Genomic DNA, 26,227 nt, shown 5'->3' with positions numbered 1-26,227 from the left:
ACCAAGATCCCTGCTTGTTCTATCTGGGTGATTTGAAAGCAAACAGCGAGGACAATGGCTCAGGGGTGTATGGACACAGTTGATCAGTGCTGCTTGCAAACAGTGCTTTCAGTAGGAAGCGGCATCTCTTTACTTGCTCCACATCTAAATGTTGTATATGATGTCAAGCTGTAGGGCACATGGGGAAAATAGCCTTGTGGGCGAAATGGTTTCATCAAGAAGGAGATTTGCCATATCATTCTTACTTACCTAGTACTATCATCTCCACTACCTTCTCCCTGCAACAGCTGCTTAATTTGAATCAAATTCTTGCTTGTTCAGACGTCTTTAATCTTGCCCAGCTGTGCCTCAAGAGTCTCTCCTGTGGAGCATAGACCATCCTTGAATGGACATGGTTCACATTAGTGAGAGCCGGGGGAGTTGAAATGCAGAAATATGCAACATCTCGGCCGTGGGGGAAAACATGGTTGGGAGGATGCTCCGAGGAGCCAGTAGGATATTTCTGAAATAAAACACAATTATTTCAAATGAGTATGAAGCAAACACTCTCCTCAGATTTCACTGGAGAATTGGAGATAGATTTGTTTGTCCATGTTGTAACTCAAAGAAGAATGTTCTGGCTGCTGCTTGTGAGCAGCATTAAAATTTACCTTAACCATCCCAACTTTCTCTGCAAACCTCTGAAGTTTTTGCCTGTTTGCACATGTAATATGATACTGGTTTTCATTTACTAAGTAGTGGTAGAATATGCACAGTGCACCAACTGCTAGTTTCTGACCAAACGTTGAATCCAGAATGACTGGATATTCCCCATTCTATTTTGTTATCATCCTGACCTTGATTCCACTCCACATGCCTCACACTTTAACTTGGAGAATTTATACAAATTAGTTTCATAACTTGAGCATGTTCACTTTTCTGTGATCTTTGGGATATATCTCCAACCTGTCCTGTGCTAGTTATTGATGCGAAGAAACTTACATGTGCATTGATTACACTACAGCATGAAAAGGAGTTTCGATGCGATTGCACACTTGCATCAGGCTTTTTGTTCTGTGGTTTCAACTATGAATATATAGGCACATGAGCATTGATAAAACCACAGTGCGAAAAGGAATCTGGATGTGTTCACGTACAGTAGTCACATCAGGATTCATTTTTGTGGTATGATTTCATCAGTGCCTGCACATTGGCAACTAATAAATGGCCATTGAAAGTCCGGGGGGGGGGGAACCAGAAAATTAAACACTAACTAATCAGTGCAGCTCTGCCAACATGATTAGGTAATTTGGAACCCTGGAGAAAAATCTCTGGAGAAATTCATATGAGGATAACTTCACAAGCATCCCTAGATTAAACGAAAAGATTTAAAACAAATTCCTACATAAACATGCCTTGGGCAGCTTCATTATAGAGAGGATATAAAAGATGCATGCAATTCTTATTCAAGAACTGAGAAGTAGAGCATATGGAAACTGACAACTGAGCTCCAATAAGAGATGCATAAGAAGCTGGTACTACCAGGCCTTACTTTGTACAACATGGATAAAGCAAGTACCTAATCAGTCAACGTTCAGAAAGAAGTGTGAAGTTCTGCTATCTGCAGTTTGATAATGTGACTGTACAGTGGATTCTTGTAATTGCCACAACAGAAAAGAAGGAATATGAACACACACACACAGTCCAGCAAAGATAAGCAGTAGCCAAATATAATTCGTGGCATGAAATAACAGGATGGGCCTGCCTTGCAAAAGTGCCTGGAGGAAATTTGCTGTTGTGGATTGTCAGTTTTCCAAACTATCAGCATCTCTAGAAGCTGGGAGCCTTTAACTGGGATACTTCTGTGAGTTGGATGACACAAGGACTGTCAGCCTTCGTAAACAGACAAATATGACCACCACTTTTCCTCTTCCTCTCAGATGATGAGTGGCATCTCATCTGTACTTTGGGAATGCTCACCCACCTTCAAGGTCCAGTACAACTGCAAAGGCAGGCCCACTCTCTTTCTCCAGCTCTAAGTTGGGAGACAGGCTTGACCCTGGAAGTGCTGGACTGTGGAGAAGCTTGCAAAGCAATGAAACATTTTGCAACTCTGCAATTCTCTCCATGCATGGCATTGAATTTGTGACACTTTTTTGGGGGGGGGAAGAACAACAACCATATACAGTATATGCTGTTTTAATAGTAACAAATAATAGTAATAAATAATAATAAATGCTGAGAATCATACACTAAACATTTCTCACTTCTACATGCTTAGTGTGGTAGATAGAAAGGGTCAAGCTTTCTTCACAGGTGAGAAGTTGTCACACTTAGGCTGTGTACACACTCCTATTTACTCTTCATCCAGTGTGTTCCTACCGCTGATTTGGAAAGCAGGATACATACGACATGTTAGCCACAATCCAAATCTATCTTGTGGTTTCTTGTGAAATACTTTGCTTAGATGCATTTCCTCCAAAACCAGCTTCAATGCAAATTGAGAACTGCTCATCAGGTAAAGACATCCCTGGCCTGTCTCTGCCCATTGGTGTGGACAAAAAGCAGCCAGCTGGCATACACATCAAACCATGCTGATGTGTACAGCAGTGCACATATATGGTTTGAAACACAGCAAAGAATAATGGCATTGCTGCATTTTAAGCTGGCAATGTGTGCACATGGCCTTACTCTACTCAAACTGTTTTCCGATTTTGCAAGAAAACAAGAACTGTGTAAGCCATATGATGAAAGAAGTCTGAACTAGTCTAGGTTAAGGGAAATTTAAAAGAAGGATGAAATCCAGCGTGGCGCTAAGGCAGTTGTTTTTCAGTGCAAGGAGTTCTGCTTTCACAACAGAATGTTATCCCCCTCTCTTTCCCCCATGTCCCCCCTAAATCCTAGAGCAGATTTGGGGAGGATGCAGGGTGCACATGATGGGAGGGAAAATCCAGTTGTACAAGCAGAAATCCTTGTGTTGATGGGACTCATTAATAGAATGCTGCCCTAAGTTTAAATAAGATCATGTAAACAGGACAAAGTTAATGAGTCCACAACGGACTCCATTCGGAGATGGTGGACTCTCTTTCCTTGGAGGTTTTAAAGCAGAGGTTGGGTGGCCATCTGCAATGGATGCTTTAGCTGAGATTTCTGCATTGCAGGGGATTGGACTAGATGACTCTTGGGATCCCTCCCAACTCTATAATTTTCTGATTCTATGATTCTGTATTAGAGGAAGAATGCAGCTGAATCCCTAAATTTGCAATGCGGACATTAGAAATGGAGAAGTAAAAGAATTTTAGAATGCCATACCTATTATAGAAGGCCATAGTAGCACATCTAACTCGGCTTCTGTTATTCCTTTTGTTCTGGTGAAGAGGGCAGCACCCCCTGGAGTGGTCGTGGCCTGGAGGCCAAGAGGACACCATCCAGATTGGGAAGGAGAGCGAATCAGTGGTGTTGGTGAGTCTCGACGGTGTCCAAACAGTCAAGGAAGAGGATTGTGAGGGCACTGACACAAAGCCCTACTGCAAGGTCTTGACACTGACAGGGACTCAGGCTAACGACACGGGCTACTACCGCTGTTACTACAAGTACATCAAAGCCAAAATCGAGGGCACCACTGCAGTCAGCACCTATGTATTTGTGAGAGGTAAGAGGGTAAAAGACCTGCACAGCCAAAACAGATTGAACTCCAGGTGGAAGAACGTATTGGCCAAACTGCATTATAGCCTTAAAATATATATATATATTTTTAAATTTGAAACTCTGTATTACATAGCAGGTTGCTTAAGGAAAAGCCACTTGGAGTTAAAATCATTGTGAAGAGACAGAGGTTACACTGTCCTCTGAAAGGGAAAGGCTATCACAGTTTCAAATGATGTAAGATGCCAAGTGCCCTGTGCCCATGTGCAATTTTGCCTGCCTGCCTGCCTCTATCCTGACTTACTCTATCATGGCATGGCAGTCAATTTGCAACGTTGATACTGAGTTCCTACATCATGCTGTTACCTAGGTCAGTAGTTTCAGACCCACTTTTAACCTAAACATGCATTTGGAGACCCAATTCTTTTTTCTTTTTTTGTGCCATATATTTGCATGCTGGTATTGCTGCTGTTTCGGCCCACATTGGATCAGGCCACAACCCAGTCGTGGTCCCCAACCACCAGTAGAACACCAGGGATCTAGGCAGCCTGGAATTACGTTAAATATACATAGCCGCATATGTTGTTCTGGAGGGGCACCACCTGTACCTTTGCATCAGATAGAAGGGCAGTATTAAGAGAGGCTGCAATTGCAGCTATCCAACCTATTTGCAGCAAAACTGTATGCATGTTTACCTGAAAGTATCTCCTATTTTCAGTAGGGGGCAGGAATTCTACATCATGACTGAAACTCAGAATCTCCATGCTGCCTATGCAGGCACACTGTGTTTATTGGTTTATTGTGTAGAAGACATTGAGAGGGCACCCAGTTGGTACCTTACAGATGGTACCTGACCCCGGTCAGACTGGAAAAAATGTATAAAAACTGTAGTAATGTCTACGGTGGCAAGGTTATTGAGTTATTGATTACCAAAAATTGGAAAAGCAGCAGTGTCCCAACTAAAACAGATTGGCTATCTAAAATGATGGAATACTTCCATATTGCCAAACTAACCGGAGGATAAGAGGAGATATGGTACAAAAAGTGAATAAGGGTTGGGTTATCTTTAAGGAATACATCAAAATTTACGTGGAAAAAGTAGAATTTCTGACAGATATTGAGTGAATCCAGAAAACGATTAGAGTGAAAGGAGAGTAAAGTCAAGATAGAAGAAGAGGTTAAAGAAATACTGTAATGAAATGCGTTTAAGCTAGTTGGAAAAATAAAGTAGCGTAACAAGAACGGCTGGAAGTCAAGTCACTTGGTGGACTCCGTGTGGGGTAGGTGTGTAGGTATGTTGATATGCATAGTATAGGTAGGCATTATATGGAGTAATGTAGGTATGTTTTATGTTATGAAAATAAGGTAGTGTGTTGTGTATGTGTATTGTGTAAATGTAAATGTATGTGTTTTATATGTTAATAAAGAAAGAAAGAAAAAGAAAAGAGAGAGAGGGCACCCGGTTGGGGAAGGCTGCTCTAGACTACTTGGATGTTACCTTTGCCCTGGGCATAAGAAATGATGGTGGTGCACAGCACAAAGTGATAGAGGCTAAGGACATACATGAAATAGTTTTTATTGTTTAGGTTTCTATGGTGAAATCGCTTTGAGTTGTTTTAATGATTCATGAATAGAATGAAATAAATAATTGAATAATGAGAAGGGGGGAACCCCAGAGTATATAGAGGAATCTGTAAGAGAAATTGGATGTTTCCCCATCCCCACCAGTTCTGAGGTTCCTCCTGCCACCCATCTCTAGCACCTGGTCATCCTTCATGCCTGCAAATGCTTCTCTGTATTCTGGTTTCCTCTCTCATCTGCATAACGATGATTAAATCCAGGGGAGTTGAAGAGGGGTGTCAAGTCTTCTGCTGAGAACAAATCAGTATTCATCCTCTTGTGTGGGATTTCTGATTATAGGCTCTGTCTAGGGGATTCAATTACACTGGTGCCTGGGGTGAATGTTTCTGTCAGGCTGGAATGCAGGAATTTTTAGTTCAATGGCACCCTAGAACCACAGCAGTGGCCTTGTCTAGGTTTTTTGGTTGTTGTTTCTTTAAAGAGAGAAATTAAATCAATTGTTTGGAAGGGAAGGGTGAAACGCAGGAGCTGTTTTGAATAAAACTGAAGCAGAGAAGGATGAAAAACTGTAGTGCTGGAGTTAGAGAGGTTGTAGGAGGCAGAGATTCTCTTTTCCCCAATTGCATGCTGTTTTGCCTCTGGCACCTGAATCATAATTTGTGTGTGATATAGCTGGACCTTCCAAACTCCCTAGATTTTTGCCAGTTAATGAAGTCACGATGTGCTACATTTTCTGCTTTTAAAAGCCTTAAAATCATCTGATGAGTATGTCCTAACTGTCAGTCAAGCATAATTTTAGTTTAAAATCAGGATAGATTGTGCACTGGGGGTAAAAATCTAGACTCTCTTGTTCATATAGACCTCACTAGTACTTTGTGATTTTTGTGACTGTGAGGACATATTAATTATCTAGATTTCTTTAAAACACAGATGATGTAGGATTCTGAGAACACTTTCTAAAGCATGTATTCCACTTATCCAAAAAACAAATCCTAACCTTTCGTCCCCATTCACCAGTTCTGTTTGTATGATCAAAAGTGGTTAGGTAATGTAACTTGAAGGAGCAATCCTAATACCCAGCTGGGTTTTGTGCGTGTTCAGACCCAGAGACCTCCCACTTAAATAAATTCACACTTGACTCAAATTTTAGCCACGACTTTATTGATTACAGAAAGTGAGTGGTTGCATAGGATCTGGTTCAACTAGCTCCCTTACCCAGGGCACCAGCATAGGTCAGCCAAGGGTGAACACCTGGATAGGCAAAAAGCCAGGAACAAACTATGTTCGCCACCCAGATGTCCCCCTGGACTCAGGCACGGGCACAACCCCCTTTCAGGGGTTGACCAAACCATTTGAGTCCCTGGATTCCTTTAACGGAATACCCTTCACATAGGGATGGCTAGAGCGTTCTCCCATCCCTATCACCTGAACCAGTGCCTATTCGCAACCTTACAAGTTATGAAGATTTGCTACGCGGCAGGCGAAACCCAAATGGCAACAGTCAATCAACCAAGTGGGGAAAATTCCTGCCGCGTCCCTGTCCCAATGACAGATGACACACGATGGCATAGCAAGGTCAAGCGCAAAATGCCCTAAAAGTAGGGAAAGGTGGGCGGGTGTTCCAAATGCACGAGCCAAAAGAGGAAGCTCTGGGTCACATGCATGGGTCATACAGTCATACCTCAGGTTAAGTACGCTTCAGGTTGAGTACTTTCAATTTAAGTACTTTGCGGACCCGTCTGGAATGGATTAATCCACTTTCCATTACTTTCACGGGAAAGTTCGCTTCAGGTTACGTATGCTTCAGGTTAAGTACGGACTTCCAGAACCAATTACAGTCATACCTCGGGTTAAGTATGCTTCAGGTTGAGTACTTTCAATTTAAGTGCTCCGCGGACCTGTCTGGAACAGATTAATCCACTTTCCATTACTTTCACTGGGAAAGTTCACTTCAGGTTAAGTACACTTCAGGTATGGACTTCCAGAACCAATTAAGTATACTTAACCTGGGGTACCACTGTATATAGGTCCCTCAATCCGTTTGGACTGCGCCCCATTGGCCAGATTGAACCCAACATCGAGGGACCTACTAATCGGGTGTTGTGGCTTACCAATCTTACCCACCCACAACACAGATTGGCAAGCACCAGAAAAAAAAATGACAATGCAGTATTACGATTAAATCTTGGTGCCAAAAATCTGCCTGTACAAGCAGTAATGAGAAATTAAAGCAGAACATAACATCTGAATTGGTGACTGACTTTGCCACTGGTGTTCTGCCTCATCTTATTTTCTTAAGAGTCTTGGCTGAGGGCTTTTGTGAAATTATATTTTATAATGGAATGACATGGACTTTTACTTGCAAGATAGACTCACATAAATATCATTGGCACTTTTCATTCATGGTTACCCTGGCACATAGTTCAGGCCACTTCTAGTTCTATAGTTGTGGTGGTTACAATTATCAACAAGAAGATGCACATCATCTGTGATGTCACTAGGCAGGGTGGGGGAACCTGTAGCCCTCAGGATGTTGTTGGACTCCAACTCCCACCAGACTCAGCCAGCATGGCTAGTGATTATAGGAGTTGTGGTCCAACAACATTTAGAGGGCCAGCAGTTTGCCCAGTTTTGTTATAAGGGGAACCTGTGCATTCTCTGTCACTTCTCCACTCCAATCACTCTCCTAGCTTCTTTCCCCCTGCACACTTCCAATTGCCTGTCCCCCCTGGCAAACTTGCATTTGGAACTGCAAAGAGAAGGATACAGAAAGTGCCTGCATGGGCAATTTGGAATAAAGAAGGAACGAGCAAGAAGGAAAAAAACCCCTAAGCCTTGCCTGGTCTCTTCTCCAAATTCCCCACCCTCAATGCTGCTTTACTTTATAAAGTAAACAACAGTATATTAATACAGCTTATTGATACTTACTTGATTTTTCTTTTGCACAACAATCCATACATGGGTGGTCTTGATTTTTGCTACGCTTTGGACCAGAATATCTGGCCAAAATGTGTTGGGAATCACAACCACATGGTAGACTCCCATGCTGCTCAGACCAACTTTCCTTGCAAGCATCATTGACCTCAGAGGAAGGACAATGTTGTTGGTACTCAGGTGACCCCCTCTCTATGAATGCTAAAACATGAAGCTCCACGGGAACCAGGAATGCAGACGTGGTCCTGATACCATTCCAGCAGTAGGTGAATTAGCCCCCAGATGTTTGAAATTATAAGATGCGATAAGCTGATGGACAGGGTCTTCATGCTGCACTGACCCCCAGTCCTTCCCCATACCTCAGCCCCCAAACTCAAAGCCACACTTTAGCTTTCTCCTCCATAATAACGTTCATTATTGCTTCTTCTCACGTGCATAAATGCATGCATACATCATTTCTTTCTCCTAAGCATGTCCCCCACAAAGTTACATGTGCCCCCCCCCGTAACTGTCCACCCTTCAAATACTTAGAAAACAGGGAGTCTATGTTCAAAGAGAAATTGCAATTGCTTTTGGGTTATGTGGATATTAGTGTAGATTATGGACTTTGGATATTCAGAATCCAGTCTAAATATAATATGGGCAATTAATAGTGAGGCCCTGTGGTTTGCCAGCTGAGCAACTGTTGCTGGTATTTTAAAATAAATCATTCTCCGATAACAAACTCAAAATAACAATAGCCAGAGGCATTAGAAGTTTGGCAGGAATTTCCCCTCATGAATGTTAGTTCTCTCTTAATCTAATCTGCCCTTGGTCTTTGCTATGAACATCTGTGGCTGCTCTTCAAATACATCCTGGAGGAATATTTATATAAAAACACAGAGATGGAATAAAATCCAAAACCTCTAGTCAGGAGCACTTAGCAGCAAAGAAGCTGATGTACAACACTGCCCATGAAAATATGTCTCAATCATGACCTCGTGCTACAATTGTAGGATGGTGAAATGGGTTTCTTCTCTCAATTTAGAGCTAACTTGCTCTTTGCTAGTATAACAGGGGCCTAAGTTGGAGATTTGTGTATATGTTACAAACTTCTGAAGAACAGCGGGAGGCAGTGTGGTTAGAATGTCAGACTAGGATAAGGAAGACCTGAGTTCAAAACCTCATTCATTATACGTATAGTCTTGGGCCAGCTGCTATCTCTCAACCTAACCTCCATCACAGGGTTGTTGTGAGGATAAGAAGCTGGCCTGAGCTTCTTAGTGGAAGGTTATAAATGTAATAAGTACATAAACTGTGATCTGATATCTGAGTTTTCAGAGGGATGGGTCAGTGGCATTTATTGCCACTGACCTCCTAGGATAGCTTCCGCAATTTGCATCATGTCTCTCTGCACCTTAAATTTCCCTTCTTTCTCTAATTTCTCAAGGGTGTCATTGTTACAAAGGCATGAAGTGCCTTCCTCCAAGTGCTTGCTACCAAGTTTATACTTGTTTTATCTCTACATTTAATGGTTGTGGGTCAGGGGTAGAAGATCAGCTTATTGAGCTAGGTATACCAATGGTCTGACTTGTTATATAAGGCAGTTCCCTATGTTCCTCCATACCGAACAGCCATTAAAAAAAATTCAGACAAATGACAATTTTTCGTGTGTGTGTGTGTGTGTGTGTGTGTGTGACAGAGAGAGGGGGAGGGGCATATAATTAACCACTACTGTAAGTTTTATTATACTATCACAGATCTGGTACAAGCAAATTAAAATGCCAAAATCATACAGTTTCTAATATTCACTGAGTTAAAATATATGGTACGAGGAAAACAAACCAAGATACCAATTAAACTGACACAATCCCTTTATGGTTCTATGCAGGAGAAAAGAGAAATCTTCCATTCCAAATTGTTCCATTAGGTTATTTTGTTTGTGTTAGCCAAAAAATAGGTAGCCCAAATACCATTCACAGGTACTTCCTTGGTATTTTAGTAGGGTGGGAGTAGATAATTCATTCTGCTCATCTCTAACCATAATGATGGTAGCAGCTAGAACCTTAAAAGGGCCTAAGGCCTGAGTCCAGCACTCTCTCTGCCTTTAGGGGCAATGCTAGAGCACCGCATGGACACCCACATAGTTGTCATGCATAGGTGGTGAGCTTCACTGTAGCCTGTGAGTGACAGACATTTTTTTAAAAAACACCGTCCATTTTTCTTCTTCTGCCTTTTAAAGCCAGAGTTGGAATCTGGAGTCCACATTGACACTGGATATGACTGTGTGGGTTAGAGAGGATTGCCAACCTCTCCACGCATGTGGAGAAGGTTCTCTGAAGCTTTCTTTGTGTCTACGTTTTAGCATTCAAATTTGTGGTTTTTTAATTGGAATTTGGGGGATAAGGGTTTTGTTGTTTCTACTATGCTAAGCTCATGGCCACAACAATGGATTTGTATAGATCAGCCTTAACTACAGGAATTCTGTAAGGAAATATGGCCGCATGAAATCCAAGTTGCCATTGAGCTATCGTATGGCTTGCTCCCGCTCCCCCCAAAAAACTTTTATTCCCTTTTCTAAAATTCCACACTGCAGTATTATCTATTAATTCCAAATATGCTGAAAAAGAAAGGAGCAATAAAAATTTCTTGAATGCTTCTGTGGGGGAAACAGTTTTCTCTTAATGTCAAGAAAGACAATAAGCAGAGGCATACTAAGCTTGGCTGCTGATAAATTGGATTGAAAAAACAGACATGAAAGGCAGTTGGCCTACTTTCCTGACTCATGTTATTGTTCTGCAAGTCAGGGCATGAAAATTGCTGAGTTATGAAGCTAAAAAGATTGGGAAAAGGCATTATTTCATGCTAAAGAGATTAGCAGTAGTACCCATATTCAGACTTGTACTTAACTAATTTGCATCCTGTCCTTTCTCTGAGGAGCTCAGAAAGGTATACATGGGGCTATCCTATTTTGTCCTCTCAACAACCCTATATAGGTTATTCTGCGATACCGTAGACACTTCGGCCGAGCAGAATCCAGATCTGCCCCTTTCAAATCAAGCACTCTGTCCATTATACATCTGAAGTGATTACTAGAACATACTGGCATGGAGCACTGAATTCAAAATAAGAATTAAGCAGACAACCTAAATTAACAAAAAACAGCTAAACATATTATAGCTATACACAGGTCTGCTGCCTGAGTTAATGGAAACATAGGCAGTTTCCTAAAGTTTACTATGATTCCCTTTGCTTTCTGGGTGCCCTTTCATTGTTGTTGTTGCTGATGATGATGATTAAATGAAATGGTAACCTAAGGTTGTAATCCTATACCCTTTTTGCCTGGGAGTAACCACCACTGAACTAAGTGGTACTTATTTTTAAGTAGGCATGTATAAGTTTGTACAATAAGACTGTTCATACATTTCCCATCTCATATTTGTACCTGACTCAGTACAATGTCCTGCGGATTTTAGCTAACTTCATTTTTAAAAATGCTGCAGGGGGGGGACCTGTATTTTCCTTGTTTTCTCCAATTCTGCGGCTCTTCTTTCTTTCTCAGATTATGAGCGGCCATTTATCAATAAACCAGAGGCTCTTCTTATCTACAAGAAGGAGAATATCTGGGTCCCATGCCTGGTATCTATTCCAGACCTTAACATCACTTTGCTCTCGGTAAGAAATCTCCCTGCGGGATGGCTCAGGAATCTGCCTTATTTCAGTCTGAAGGGGAACAGAGAAAACACCTGGGGGTGTGTATGTGTGAAAGAAAAACAGAAAAGAAAGAAACCCACTAAAGGTGTTGTCCTTGCAAATCTGGATGAGATCCCTGGATGTAACCCCTGTGGATGTTTCCCAGTAACAGTTGTGGTTCCCCCATTTTGGACGCCCATGTGCTGATGATTTCAGAGTCCCTTCAGATTGCTCTGAAACAGGGATAGGAAACCTGCTGCCCTACAACTCTCATCAGTTCCAGCCAGTATGGCGAATGGTCAGGGGGAGGATGGGAACTGCAGCAGTCCCAACAACATTACAGATTACCCATTCCCACTCTACAGTGTTAATGATCTTTTCTGAAGAGATACTCCAGCATTATAATGTATTATAATCTGGAGCAGGAAGTGGAACTCCTATGGAGGGGAGGAAAAGGCTTCATTTTCTGGCACACCAGCATCAATTTATGCAGTTCTCCTTTTCTGGGGGGTCGTACTCCACTTTCTGCAGGCTGTGAGAACCATTTCACATGCATTGTTCCACCAAGTATACACTTTTCTGGGAGATGCATCCAATCATAGCCCCTGGTGTTTGTACCTGTATGGTGCATGTTTTTGAAAATACATCTTTGCTTACATTTTACAGTTTTAAAACCTGTTTGGTGCACACCCAAATATAGTATGTGAAGCAGCCCTTTGCTAAAATGAATAAGCTGCAATCTTTTAAGTTCTTAACAATGCTTGAAATCCTACAAGAGTCATGGGAAACTATGGAAAGGACCAGCACACTGCTTCATTTGCTGCTGTTTTTACACTTCTCGTGAAATCAAGGAGAAACATTAGTCCTGGAAGGCCAGAACCAATTTCTGTACCTGAGGGAAATGGCAGCCTGTGCACAATGTAATCTCACCAGTGTCATAAATTCATGCCTTGTGTTTCTAGCCATGTAGTTCTGTCTCCTTCACTCTTTGGGCAAGCTGTCCTCTCAGCCATTTTTCTTGCCTCTTCCTCTCCTAGAATCGCAATAGTCACATGGCCAAAGCTTCATTGGAAGTGCATTTGGATTTATGTTGGGGGGTGTCAGTAGAAAAAGGCCACAACCTCCCCACCCCACCCCCCAAAAAAAACCACAGGGTCACATAATGTAACGGAAAGCTGTCTATAAGTTTGGAGGGATTTCCCCACCCTGTCAGGTGTGAAATATTGGAACTGGTCTTGAATAGCTCTTCAAAGAAATGGAGGATGCAGCAGTAATGATATCACCCTGCACGTCTCTTAAAAAATAATTTATCTGTTTCTAGACAACCTCTCCCATATATCCAGACGGGAAGAACATTCTTTGGGACAACAAAAAGGGAATGCTGGTCCCCACTCACCTGATCAAGGACTCCTTGTTTGTTGAGTGCGAAACTTTCATTGATATGAAGCCCCGCAAATCAAGTTTCTTCCTTGTCCACATTGCAGGTGAATTTTGGAACAGAGTCAGTCACTGTGACAATCGACCTCTTAAAAGTACTCAGGCAGTACAACAACCATTTTTCACACATGAGGCTTCCAGCCATTCTTGCTGCAGTCCCTTTGTCATGTGATTATGAAACCTGCTATGACCAGAAGGCTTGTTTTGTATTATAAATGCCTCTGGTTTGCCTGCCACATCATCAACAAACAGCTTCAATTGTCATGCCCATGGCTTCAAGCCATGATTGAGGGATAGATTTAAAAGGTGAGGAAGGCACCGGTTCTGGACCTAATCACCCAGACAATCGCCTCCAGTTCCCTCTGAGCTATAGGCCCCTATGGCAGCACACCTGCCCTTACTCTTAAGGGCTTGTTAGTCTCCATGCCTGGTAAAGATGCCAGTAGATGTGGATAGGCATTGGCTGAGTAGTCTATCACTCCAGGCACAGGGACTGTCCCTTTAAACTTCTCCATCCATCTCAGTGAGGGCAGAACCTGGCACCCAAGCCAAAGGTAGGAGACTTGGATGGGTTTCAGGCATCATCAGAACAAGTAGTCACTGTGGAGCTGTCTGAGGTGCTGCCACTCCAACATGACCTCGCCCTGCCCACAAGTCTGATAGATGCACGTTTGTGCCTAAGTACAATTGTAAAAATGCTAACTCTTACATATTAAAAACCAAAACACACATGTATTCACAATCTTGGGAACAGGCAACTTGTGGCAGCAGAGAACATTTCAGAATAAGGTAGGATGACATGGAATGAAATTAAAGTTTGAAAATAAAAATAAGCAATGTTTGGGTGCAAATAAACCCTCACATTCTATCTGTTCTGTCTACAATGGCAGTCATCATTACCCCTTAAAATGGGCACATTTTCCTTGTTCAAAATGCACTTTTTGATATGGCACACCCTCATTCCTATTCCCTGCATATATCCTGCTATACTGTATTCTGTAGGATGTCAATTGACAGTTGAATAAGGAAGTAATCAACAAACTTTATGACAGGGGATTTGACCACCCAGAACCAGAGTAGTTTGATAACACAGACAAATGGCTACAGAGCTAAGCAAATATAGGGGGGGGGGCATGTTAGACCAATGAGCCTGTGTTGTGTGGTCTGATTTTTTTTTATTTTTATAAATTTGTTACAATTTTGTAGCAAGAGTTCTGTTTGGTTTTTTCCCCAAGGAAAAACTGTATTTGTTTAAGTAGTTGCCTTACTTTTACACCAGGGAATGAACTTTATGACATCCAGTTGTTTCCAAGGAAGGCCATGGAGCTTCTAGTGGGAGAAAAACTATATCTCAACTGTACAGTATGGGCTGAGTTTAATTCGGGAGTTGATTTCCAGTGGGATTACCCTGCGAAACAGGTAGGAATTGACATATATCTTATACAGTTTTGGCTTCTATGGGTGGTTTGTGTGCACTACTTTTAATTTTGGATCCATGGAGCTGAAGCGGAACACACACACACACACACTCCAATTCATGCATAGTTGACAAACCTAATTACACTGGTATAGTCCCATCTGATGTTCCTTGTACTCTCTGCCTTGTTACTTGCAGCCTTCCTTTCCCCCTAAATTTACTCCCTGCAGAGAAAAAAAAATGAAATAGCAATGCCTTCCTGAGTACATGCCAATTCATTCCAGTTTGGGGCATGTTTGTGTTCACAATATCCCTGACACCTCTATCACGGCTGGGATGGGTTGCAGCTCTCTGGCACAACATAGATAGGGTTGTGAATTTCCCCCTGCCTGAAACCCTGGAGAGATGCTGTCAGTCAGTGTAGACAGTACTGAGCTGGAGGAAGCAATGGTTCTAACTTGGTGAAAGGCAGCTTTCTGTGTCACAACTGCCCTACTCATATGTTTAAAAGAATGGGCATAGAGAAAGACGTGTACCCCAGCCCTGTCCCAAAGGTTGCTGTTTCCATAGGCTCCATCCCCAACATTTGTGGGACATTTCACTGAGCAGGCTAAATGAGACTAAAGGTTTACCAAGAGGGAGGCTCCTGTGCAGGAGTTTCTTTGGGGAAGCAAGCTAGGGTGATAGAAAAAAGAGACTTGCCTCCTCCAAGTCACAGTGAGAGTCTTTGCTCCCATATTGACCCACCCTGTAGACTTGCCTATGCTCATCTTCATCTCTCCTTTTTCTTCCTGACTCCTTATCTGGGAGTTATATGTGTTTGCAGAAGTGTTCACACTTCACATCCACACAGTTGTGCAACACCTCATATGTCTGGAAGTTCTTCTATGCATGCACAAAATATCCCTCCACACAGCAAGCTAACATGTCAAGAGAAAGTATTTTAGCCTAAAACTCTCCTTGAAATTATGGCTTTCCTATACACAAAGAATTTTCTTGTATGAAGGAACATCCAGTCATCTGAGCTCCACCTGCAAGCTGATGTGGGTTAGCCCAGATACGAGTTTCCTTTACCAGCTGGGATTAGGCTTTTGACTACTCTGTCATTCCCTTTTTAAATCAGCCTTCTCCAACATGGTGCCCTCTGGGTATTGTTTGACTACAACTTCCAACATCCCTGACTGTTTGCATTCTGGCTGGGGTTGATGTGAGTAGTCCAAAGTACCAGGAGGGCACCAGGTTGGGGAAGCCTGCTGCGGTGGGGAGGGCGTCCTCCAAGCTTTATATTTCCTAATATCCTAATATGTTTATTCCTTTCCTTCTGTTGCCTTCTTCTGGCAGATGAACCGGAAAGTCACAGAACTGCCTGAGAGGCGCTCCCAGCAGACACACACTGAACTTTCCAGCATCCTGATCATCCAAAATGTGAGCCTACAAGACCTGGGAAAATATACATGCAAGGCTAGCAATGGGGAGCAAGACTTGAAGGAGAGCATAGATGTCATCGTACATGGTAAAAACCATTAACTCAGGATAAGAAAACCTTGTAGGTGCTTCTGGTGTGTTAGCATGGTGGTAAACAGTTCAAAGGCAGCTGATGTCTTTGTGAAACAGTGGAGAAGATCAGACAAGATAAAGGAGGCAGTGAAGAACTTCCTGGGAAGACTGACCTTTTGTCCTCTGATCCCTGCCATATGAAAACATGTGTGTGTGTGTGTGTGTGTGTGTGTGTGTGTGTGTGTGTGTGTGTAAGAGAGAGAGAGATTATTGTGTGACACACCATGTTCTCTAGAATTATGGCATGGCAGAGCACAGCTCCAATGCTCCTGCTAGACAACAGCAAAGGATATGTTCCCAGGAGTAAGCTGACATGATTCTGAGTTAAGTCATGGTGGTACTGATACCAAACTCCATATTATCACTGAGATGTCAGAACAGATGTTCCCTCCCCCCCAAAGGACTGCTGTTTTTATAGCAGCTGAAACTGTCCACTTGCCCTCCTTATACCTATGTCATTCTATAGGTAGTAACTATAAACTAACCACCACCCATACAAAGAAAACTTTTACTTTAGCTGAAAAGTTCTGGCAAAAGTAGCGGTAACTGTTAGTTAAAATCTCCATCCGATGCAAGGTTGTTTGCAGGATAAGGCATGGTAGCCTTTGTCAATGTTTAAGAAAGACAGGTCCCTGTACCTTCACGGAGCAAACTGTAAATCAGTGATGAACAACTGCTCTCATGCCTGCACAAATGCATGGATACACAGATTCAGTATCTAATGGGCGCCTGTGCATACGTGATGTTTATTTCCGAGCAGTGCATACTTCTACTATGTATATGGATTAATGCTATCTAATCTCTGCTGTAGCTCCAGCATGCTCATCTCACAGCTTTCACCCTGCTTTCTTCTTCTTCTTCTTCTCTCTTATCTGTCTGGTTTTCACAGAGAAACCCTTCATCAATGTGGAGTGGAGGAAGGGTCCAGTGATTGAAGCAACAGCAGGAGATGAAATGGCGAAGCTGCCGGTGAAAGTGGTTGCCTACCCCCAGCCTGAATTCCAGTGGTAATGCACTCCCCCTCTTAGCATATGGGCTTAGCGGGCTTCAGGGCAGAGCTTTGTAGAGAAGGGAAAAAAGAGGAGGAGAAAGGCTGAAATTGATTTTGTGAGAGGGGTGACACTGCCCTCCCACATGGCTTGAGGGTTCTGATTTGGAGGTCTGTTTCAAAACCTGAGCGCTTCTTCTGGACTGCTGTGATCCTTTTAAGCTTGACTCATTACCCAGCATTTTAACATTGTATAGCAAAGCAGGCTATTCTTTTCACTGGAGACATAAAAATTCTTCCTTGTCTTTTCTCCAGAGTTTTGGCAGATGTTAGAGACAGGGAGAAACAATCTTTCTCATCATTCGCTTTGTTTGCAAACGCACGCCACACAAACACACAAATGTTCTCCACCCACACACAAGTGCTGTCTCACATTCCCTGTGGCTATGTAAACACCTGTTAATACTTTTAGAAAGCTGAGGCCCTCCTGACTAAGGGAAAGTCTTGGAATCTGGTACTGAGGTGGCAAGTGTTTGGGTCTAGACTTGCACCTCAGTCCCAGTCAGAGGGGGTGATAGCTGAGCTCCCTGGGGGGTGCCACATATATCCTGATCTCATTTTGATCAGCCAGCTGTTGACAGGAAAGCAAGGAAAGCAGAGTTAGGGAAATGGATTCCATCTCTCACACACTCATTTCATTCTGTCATATCAGCTTGTGCTGTGTGTAAAATTATAAGTAGTATAAGCCCTTCACTTCAGCCCCTTGCTCAACTACGTAGCAGTGACTTGCCATAAATGGCGCTTTTGCAAGATACCACAAGGCAGTGAAGAGTCATTTCATAAGAGCTGGACACACCTGTAAATTTAAATTTCTCTCCTTTTTTTCATTTTCCCCCAGTCTCGTGGTTAGTTCTCCATATTTCTATTTCAGTTTACAATTTAAAAAAATCCTCATGAAAATTCATCAGAATTTTAGTGTGCACTTCTCATATGCACATTTTTGTATGTAATTTTACCTATTATGCACAATTTTGTGATTTTCCGTAACATTTTTGGATGTTATCTTCACAAACATATGTATTTTTAAATGCACATATTTACCCTTGTATATACATTTTTTACACATTCTTTGGTTTGATAATGCATTGCAAAATTTGGAGAAGTGCGGATTTTGAAGAAAAGCTGTGTTTTGGGATCTTGTATTGTTTTAAGAAATGCAAATTAAGTAATTTGACATTACAGTGTGAACCAAACCTAATTGCCCCTGCATTTTATACATCTGAATTTTGCCTTGGGCAGTTGTCAGTGTTTTCCCTTTGGCCAGAAAATGCAGTAAACTTTTCCTGGAAGGGGAGAAATTCGTGAGAGGTCTCCCTTTGAGGAAGTGCCTCCTGCTGTGGACTGAAGCCCTGTGACTGCCTTTTGGGAGGAATGTGCTAATCCACACACACACCTCTCTCTTTCTCTCTCTGCTTCTGCCCAGGTTTAAGGATGGAAGGTTAATTTCCAACAGGCAGTCTCAATATTCCCTGCAGATCAAGGATGTGGCAGAGCAGAACTCTGGCTCCTACACGTTGGTTCTGAAGAATGGGCCAGCTGGACTGGAGAAGAGCATTAGTCTCCAGCTGGTAGTCAATGGTAAGGAGGTTGGACTAATGGGAGAAGAATGTCCTGAAACCCTGTGCAGTTTGACAGATGTTTGTACCTGATGTCATTTGGCCTTGTGGTTGTTTATTTTAACAAGTCCATGCTATAGATGAAGGCCATAGTCATTAACCACCATCCCCCAGGCCCCAGTCCAAATTGGCCCCATGTGCATCCTATTCACAATGGGAGGGGAGCTGTCATTGGCAAGAGGGGAGCTGGTTCAGTCTGGGAACATGGCAAGGGCAAAAGGGTTGGAACCCTTCTTCTCCCCACACAAGGCTGAACAATGAGGATCACATTCCATCTAGAATGACTCCTTATCGGTTTGTGTCATCCTTCCCCCTCTGGGACTGCTCTGTCCTTTCAGATCAGAAAGTTATAAAATGAATGCCACTGGGGGTCAGTGCTTTTTTTAAAAAAAAATCAAAAATAAAATAAAATATGATGAGTAGGGCAAGGAAAGAGTTTCAGGTTTGGAATGGTGGGGGACCCTCTGTTCAAATACCATTTCTGACTGCACATAATGGCAATCAGGATTTGATTCCCACTAAAATCCCTATATAAAAAGGTTTAGTGCAGGCAGGTGGGAGAAACAGAAATCTTCCCCCACCCCCATGTTCTCACCCCCACTGACACTGCATTCTAAACAAAGTTCTCTTTGCTTGGGGCTTTGCTACCACTGCCAAGGAAATGCTAAAAGATCATTTGGAGGTGGGAAAAACAATTTCACTCCCCCCCCCATCCTGCACATTAAACCCCCCCTCCCCACCCTTCTCTGCTTTGTAAGGATTCAGCACCACCAGTCTGGGTCACATTGTATTTGGCCAGGGGTAGGCAACCTAAGGCCTGGGGTCCGGATGCGGCCCAATCACCTTCTCAATCCGGCCCGCAGACGGTCTGGGAACCCGCGTGTTTTTACATGAGTAGAATATGTCCTTTTATTTAAAATGTATCTCTGGGTTATTTGTGGGGCATAGGAATTTGTTCATTGTTTTTTCCAAAATATAGTCCAGCCCACTACATGGTCTGAGGGACAGTGGACCGGCCCATGGCTGAAAAAGGTTGCTGGCCCCTGTATTCGGCCCTCAATAGCAGCAGACAGAAGAGTGAAATGTGGGAGGGGTATGAGGAGTAAAATGGGGGGGGTCCTCATTCAGGCTACCAAAGTATTTGCAATCTTCTGACTCCGTGATGTCAATGCACAATAAAGAATTGTAATAAGTGAGTTTGCCTGGAGCTAGTCCAGCATCCATAACATGCCTGGCAGTCACATCACTGTAGTGTTTATAGAGGAAGAAAATAACTTCCCAGTGTTTTAAATTAGGATTGGGCAGAAGGTAGATTGGGATCTAATGGCAGACCTTTGGATGATTTGCAGTAGATCAGCAAGGGCTTCTGATTCCCAGCTGTCTAACAATAGTAACAGTTTAAACTCTGCACACCCTCACCCCCATACACCAAATGAGGTGAAAAAGAACACCAGGAGCAGGATTCTCCTAACAATCCCTGTCAGCAGAAGCCCTGAACAAGGACTTTTGCTTGTGCAATGGGACTTCCCCGCCTCTCCTCCCACCCTCCATGAACTTGGTTCAGAGGGGGCTGGAGAACTCCAAGAACAGCACATTGAGGGAGAAGAGGGAGATCATTCAGCAAGCTGAAATGCTTGCACATTTGGAAGTGCAGCATTGAATTCCACCCAATGAATGGGTGTTTTGTGTGAAGGACTTGGTTATGGAAACTGCTTATGCATTCCTAGACTGAGCATGTGCTCAGAGGCTCCTTGTTCCTTAATTCTGAACTTATATCCACCTACCTGATCCACTAATTTGCACCTGGCTCTGGTTGGTGGGCCTTGAAGTTCTAGTAGAAAACAAAGTAGATCTCGCAAGCCTGAAGCCCACCCAGCCATACTTTAAATGCACCTATAACTTAAGCTCAGGTCATTTTATCCATTGCATTTAGTAGCTAATTTCTTAAATGAGAGGTGTGCCAGGTAACTGTACATTACCTGCTGGTAATTTAGCATTTGCTTGCTCTCCTGTAACATGTGTAACAGTTGCCCTCAAGCAATGATGTGTCATTCTCTTCCTCAAAACAATGACTCCCAACAGGGGCAGGGAAAGACCAACGTACACTGCCTCTATAGTGCTATCCTGCTGGAAGGCAGCACCAGCATTGGCTTGTGGGCTGGGGTGGAGCTGCAGAACCACCCTCACAATGCCAGCAACACTGCTGCTTCTATTGCACCTTACCTGTATGGAACCTCCCCATCCCTTCCCCGCTCTCACCTGGTAAGCAGCAACAACCTTGCTGCTGGGAAGCTAGTGTTGCAGCTCCGCCCCACTGGGTGAGCCACTTTTGGACAGAACACAGCAATGAAGGTCGAGGCTGTACAGGAGCACCAGCTGAGCCAATCAGGTGATCCCACCCTGACATTGCTGCTACCCTACCCCACTCCAGCCCTGCCCAGGTAAGCTGCAGTGACATCAGTGCTGCTGGGACCTCGAGCAATTCTAAGGGAGAGGAAGGAGTATAATTACTACTACACAGCAACAGCAACATGAGGTTGGGAGGGGAGGGAGAAGATTGAGGGAGATAGTGTGGGTGATTAGAGGATTGGCAGAGAGAGCGGCACAGGCAACCATCCCAGAACAGTTATTATTTACAAGGCTGATGCATCAACATTCTTCTTATTTCAGTTCCTCCACAAATCCATGAGAAAGAAGCAACTTCACCCAACATCTATTCCCGTAACAGCCGGCAGGTGCTCACCTGCACTGTGTATGGCATCCCAGCACCAGAGAAGATCCAGTGGCAGTGGAGACCTTGGACACCCTGCCCAATGTTCTCCCGTCACAATCTGTAAGTGGCTGGCCTCCTTTGATCTTTGCCGTGTTCTTAATGCTGCAGCAAGGGAGGAAGACCTTGGCATGCTTCTTCATGCAATTGCATATGAGATGGTCACCGCAAGAGGGTCACTAGGGATTTGCATTGGATGAATGCCAAAGTGGGCCACTTTGCTTTGGGAACTGAAGTGAGCCGCTTTGGACAGATTTCAGGAGTCTCCGAACCGAAGTGGTATCTCTCCAATGCGCCCCAAACCGATGTGGGATTTGGGGCACTTAAGTTATTTAGATATTTGAAATGTAGTTGGTTATGTTGTAGAGGTGTCCCTAGGAAAGTATGTTTTATTATTTTCATAATAAAATAGTTGCCCACAAAACCAGAGGGAGAGAAGAAAATCCCTTTTAGTTCTCCCCATCCTCAAAAAACACCCAGCACAAAAAACATTTTGTGTTTTGGCAGGTTTCTTACAAAGAGGGGGCTGTCTGTCTGGTGTATGCTATTTGCATACAGATTGCATACAAAATAAGAGAAGAGCTTAAGTGATTTCTTTTTTGACCATCCTAAAATGGAAAAGCCTGCCCTTGCAGGTAAACCCCTATGGCTAGATAAAAAGTGCCAGAATACATCCTCTCAGAAAAGGCAAACAAGAGAACAAATTTCATACCCTTCTCCCAAAACGTAAAAGAAGACAATTCTGTTTTTGTTTTTAAAGGTGCCCAGTACAAAAACCAGATGGACGCAGGTGGCGCTGTGGTCTAAACCACTGAGCTTCTTGGGCTTGCCGATCAGAAGGTTGGCGGTTCAAATCCCTGTGACGGGGTGAGCTCCCGTTGCTCGGTCCCAGCTCCTGCCAACCTAGCAGTTCGAAAGCACACCCAAAAGTGCAAGTAGATAAATAGGTAATGCTCCGGTGGGAAGGTAAACAGTGTTTCCGTGTGCTGCTCTGGTTTCGGTGTTCCGTTGCGCCAGAAGCGGCTTAGTCATGCTGGCCACATGACCCAGAAAAACTGTCTGCGGACAAACACCGGCTCTCTTGGCTTGTAAAGCGAGATGAGCGCTGCAACTCCAGAGTCATCTGTGACTGGACTTAACTGTCAGGGGTCCTTTACCTTTGCCTTTATAGTACAAAAACTACATAATAGGACTATTTCTCTGTAATTTGGCAGGCTTTATCCACTCAGAAGGGGCTACTAAGCATTGAAATTTAATGCAAGTGCATTAAGAATGAAACTGTTTTTTATTTTCCTATTTGTTCCTTGCAAATTTGGATTTGGACCCAAACCAAATTGGGTAGCCTCCATGTTGTTGTTGTTGTTGTTGCTGCTGCTGCTGCTGCTGCTGCTGCTGCTGTTACTTGCCTGCCCTTCACTTTAAGGTGCCAGGACAGGCTACAACAATTAAAACACAATGTTAAAAATGGATTAAAACAACTTATCATAACAGAAATGAAACCATTTGTGTGCAGTGGCTTCTTACACATACAGGACAATATATATCCACACTGCCTTTTGGAGAACATTTGTTGTGACATGGAGAAAATGGCTAGGCTGAGTGGTGTGAGTACCTGTCCATTTGAAGGTAATGCCATCATGTTGGCCAGGAGCTAAATGCAGTCTGTTCATTCACTTTAAAACCTATGAATAAAAACTAACCTAATTCAAATGTCATAATAAGCTGGTATCACCTTGATCTCAGAGATGTCGTGCTGTCCAACATCTGTAAGGTAAAGGAACCCCTGACCATTAGGTCCAGTCGTGACCGACTCTGGGGTTGCAGTGCTCATCTCGCGTTATTGGCCAAGGGAGCCGGCATACAGCTTCCAGGTCATGTGGCCAGCATGACAAAGCCACTTCTGGCGAACCAGAGCAGCGCACGGAAATGTCATTTACCTTCCTGCTTGGAGCGGTACCTATTTCTCTACTTGCACTTTGACGTGCTTTCGAACTGCTAGGTTAGCAGGAGCAGGGACCAAGCAACGGGAGCTGACTCCGTCACGGGGATTTGAACCGCCGACCTTCTGATCGGGAAGCCCTAGGCTCTGTGGTTTAACCCACAGTGCCACCCGCAGTATAAATGGTGGTCCTTGTGCAAGAGCATCAGTTTTTAAATCATAAGAGTGAAGTGAACAATGAGGTTCACCCTCCTCCCTGCATCTTCTAGTTCCAAGGGGGCTGTTCATTTGGCCCACAAAATGCTCCCTCCTTATGTTATGGGTGTGACTGGAGTGGCATGAACCTGACTACTGGAAAAGAGATTCCATGCTTCTCTAGCAACTAATTGTGCCATGGGGGTGCATTTTAGATTTCTCATGGAGCAACACGGAGCAGGGTTAAAAGCAGGGGTTTAGACAGGTTTTTCTTCTGGTGTTGAATATGTAAAAATGTTGCTGATTACTCCTGCATAGAATTATCCTGCTAGTGCTTTTTCTTTGATTTCTCTGGCCACTGAGGACTGAACTATTGGCTTAGGACCAAACTAGGCATGACATGGGAGATTCAAGAACTGGGTGTCTCATTTTTGCAAAGAAAGACAAGTAGCTACAGAGGGCTCATATTTGGATTGAAACTGCTGTGTTTGGGAAGGGAGAACATAGCAGTACTGTGTGGGTAAGTGTACATTTTTGCCCTCAGGGTTGATTTAAATCAGGGAAATGTAATGTGGGCACGGGGGTGTTAAAAAACAAAACAAATACAGTACCATTTTCCCACAACATGGCAGCGACCATCTGAATGAGGGACCCTGTGGCTACTTATAAATATTTTTAAAAGCTGGGGAACCTGATCCCATAACTCCTGCATCAATTTCATGTTTGGCCCTAGGTGTCTGAAAACTGGTTAGTGTCTAGGCCCAGTTTAAAGTGGAGCCGAGAAGCAATTGTTCACAAACATGAACAGGCCAGCAGCTGCATGAAAAAGCAATTTGTAAAGTGGACTCAACACAGCCATGTGACAGAAAAAGAACGAGAAATGCAGTGGTCCAACATGAAGAATTGCCTATAAATAAGTGGCTCTTCAGTCTTCACAGACATCTATCAAACCAAATGCTGCTTTGCCTGATGGTTTGCACCATCTTAGGAAACTGTAGAGATTTGTTACCCTCTTCAAGGGATTTGTTTCTGAGCATGCTAGTGGCAGAACTCGAAACTTGCCTGCTGCTTGTCTGCAGGGACAGTGGAGGCAGAAATTATTACAATGGCAGAGTTTTGAGGTTTTCAATGTGTGTGTGGTTTTTTTCCTGCAGAAAATTTATGTAGCTGCCAGAAAATGTCTAGGTAGGAAGTGGCATCTAAGGAGTTTAATACTCTATTTAACAGGAACAGACTTAGAAAGATCGATGGGAGTCTGATACAAAGTTTTACAAAGATGTGTTTCAATGCCCTTGTTGCTTACCAGAACAATATCTCATAAAAACAAATCTATATTAGTTCCGCTGTATAATTCATGCACCTCAGAAAGTTCTGGTGGTGCTAATAGAGTTTTTTTTATAAAAAAAAATAGTCAGAGTGGGATGATCCAGTGGCTGTTGAAAATAAAACTAGATAAGAATATGTTTGGACCCCAAAGTGTTGGTGCAATGAAAAAATTGGTATACTGTATAAAGAATTCCCTAGATGCCAAAATCCAGGTTTGTGGCAAGTACAGAAAAAGTTGCATAGGCAGTAAAACCTGGATTAGTTGCAGAGGTGAAAGTTCCCAAATTATTGATATAGGAACTCAAGAGTGGCTTGTTAGATCCATGTGGCTTAGCCTCTTCACATGCTGAGCTTCTCCCACAGACTAGGAAGAAATGATAGGCTTGATTACCTAGTTCCTCCCAAGGTGAAGGGATGTGGACAAAACTAAGCCTGGCAAAACAGCTATGGTATTAACCCCTTCATGTGTTAATTAGACTTAAGCAAGTTGGTTATATGAGGCTGGTTATCCCACGCAAAGAACTTACGTTACTTAAGTAAATTCCACAAAGACCTTGGCAGAAGCTTGAAATAGCAAAAAGTAAAGTGTGAAAGCCTACAAAAGTGACTGAACAGGATGCCTAAATCGGGTGCCTAGGGCATGCCCTAAGGGGGGCGGGGTGGGGGCAGAGGGAGCCTGCTGGGCCTAGCCAGGCACCAGAATGCTGCCTTGGCGGCATCCTCACACAGCACTGCCCAGCCAAGGAGAGGGGCAGCAACACTGCTGCTGTGACTATCCTCCTCCTCTCTGCCTCCCGGGTCAGACCTGGCCCAGGAGCCAGAGCCAGGCCCAATGAGGGTGTCTGAGAGGGGCACCTAGTCACACCCCCTCTCAAAACTGTGCCCAGGGCCATGCTCCCCACACACTACACCCCTGTGTGACCCCAAGATCATATTTGGTTCAAAGTGGCAATGAAGCGTCAGTAAAAGCTGAATGAATGTAGAAGTAGCAGATACAAGCAAGTTAAAGTCATAAGGCAGAATGTATGGAGCTGTTGTAATACTACATGGTACAAAGACTCATAAAAAGTTTTGGACTCCAAGATGCCTGTGACTACATCAAGAAGCAGAG

The 26,227-nt window shown here is 43.4% G+C and overlaps 1 protein-coding gene across 2 annotated transcripts in view; it reads left to right on the top strand.

The window, feature by feature from the left end:
- The window catches only part of FLT4 (fms related receptor tyrosine kinase 4), a 92,537-nt gene that overhangs the window by 33,017 nt on the left and 33,293 nt on the right, over positions 1-26,227 (top strand). For both annotated transcript variants that reach the window (XM_060271641.2, XM_035105644.3), the window contains exons 3-10: positions 3,357-3,631; positions 11,681-11,793; positions 13,133-13,295; positions 14,528-14,667; positions 16,007-16,178; positions 17,112-17,229; positions 18,694-18,848; positions 21,557-21,719. In XM_060271641.2, coding sequence (XP_060127624.2) covers positions 3,357-3,631; positions 11,681-11,793; positions 13,133-13,295; positions 14,528-14,667; positions 16,007-16,178; positions 17,112-17,229; positions 18,694-18,848; positions 21,557-21,719 — 1,299 coding nt within the window. The remainder of the gene's footprint in view (positions 1-3,356; positions 3,632-11,680; positions 11,794-13,132; positions 13,296-14,527; positions 14,668-16,006; positions 16,179-17,111; positions 17,230-18,693; positions 18,849-21,556; positions 21,720-26,227) is intronic.

The sequence above is a fragment of the Zootoca vivipara genome, chromosome 2 (assembly GCF_965207765.1).
Source record: "Zootoca vivipara chromosome 2, rZooViv2.hap1.1, whole genome shotgun sequence".
NCBI classification, from domain to species: Eukaryota; Metazoa; Chordata; class Lepidosauria; order Squamata; family Lacertidae; genus Zootoca; species Zootoca vivipara.
Note: the sequence above shows the minus strand (reverse complement) of the source record. Positions and strands in the feature narration are given on the sequence as shown.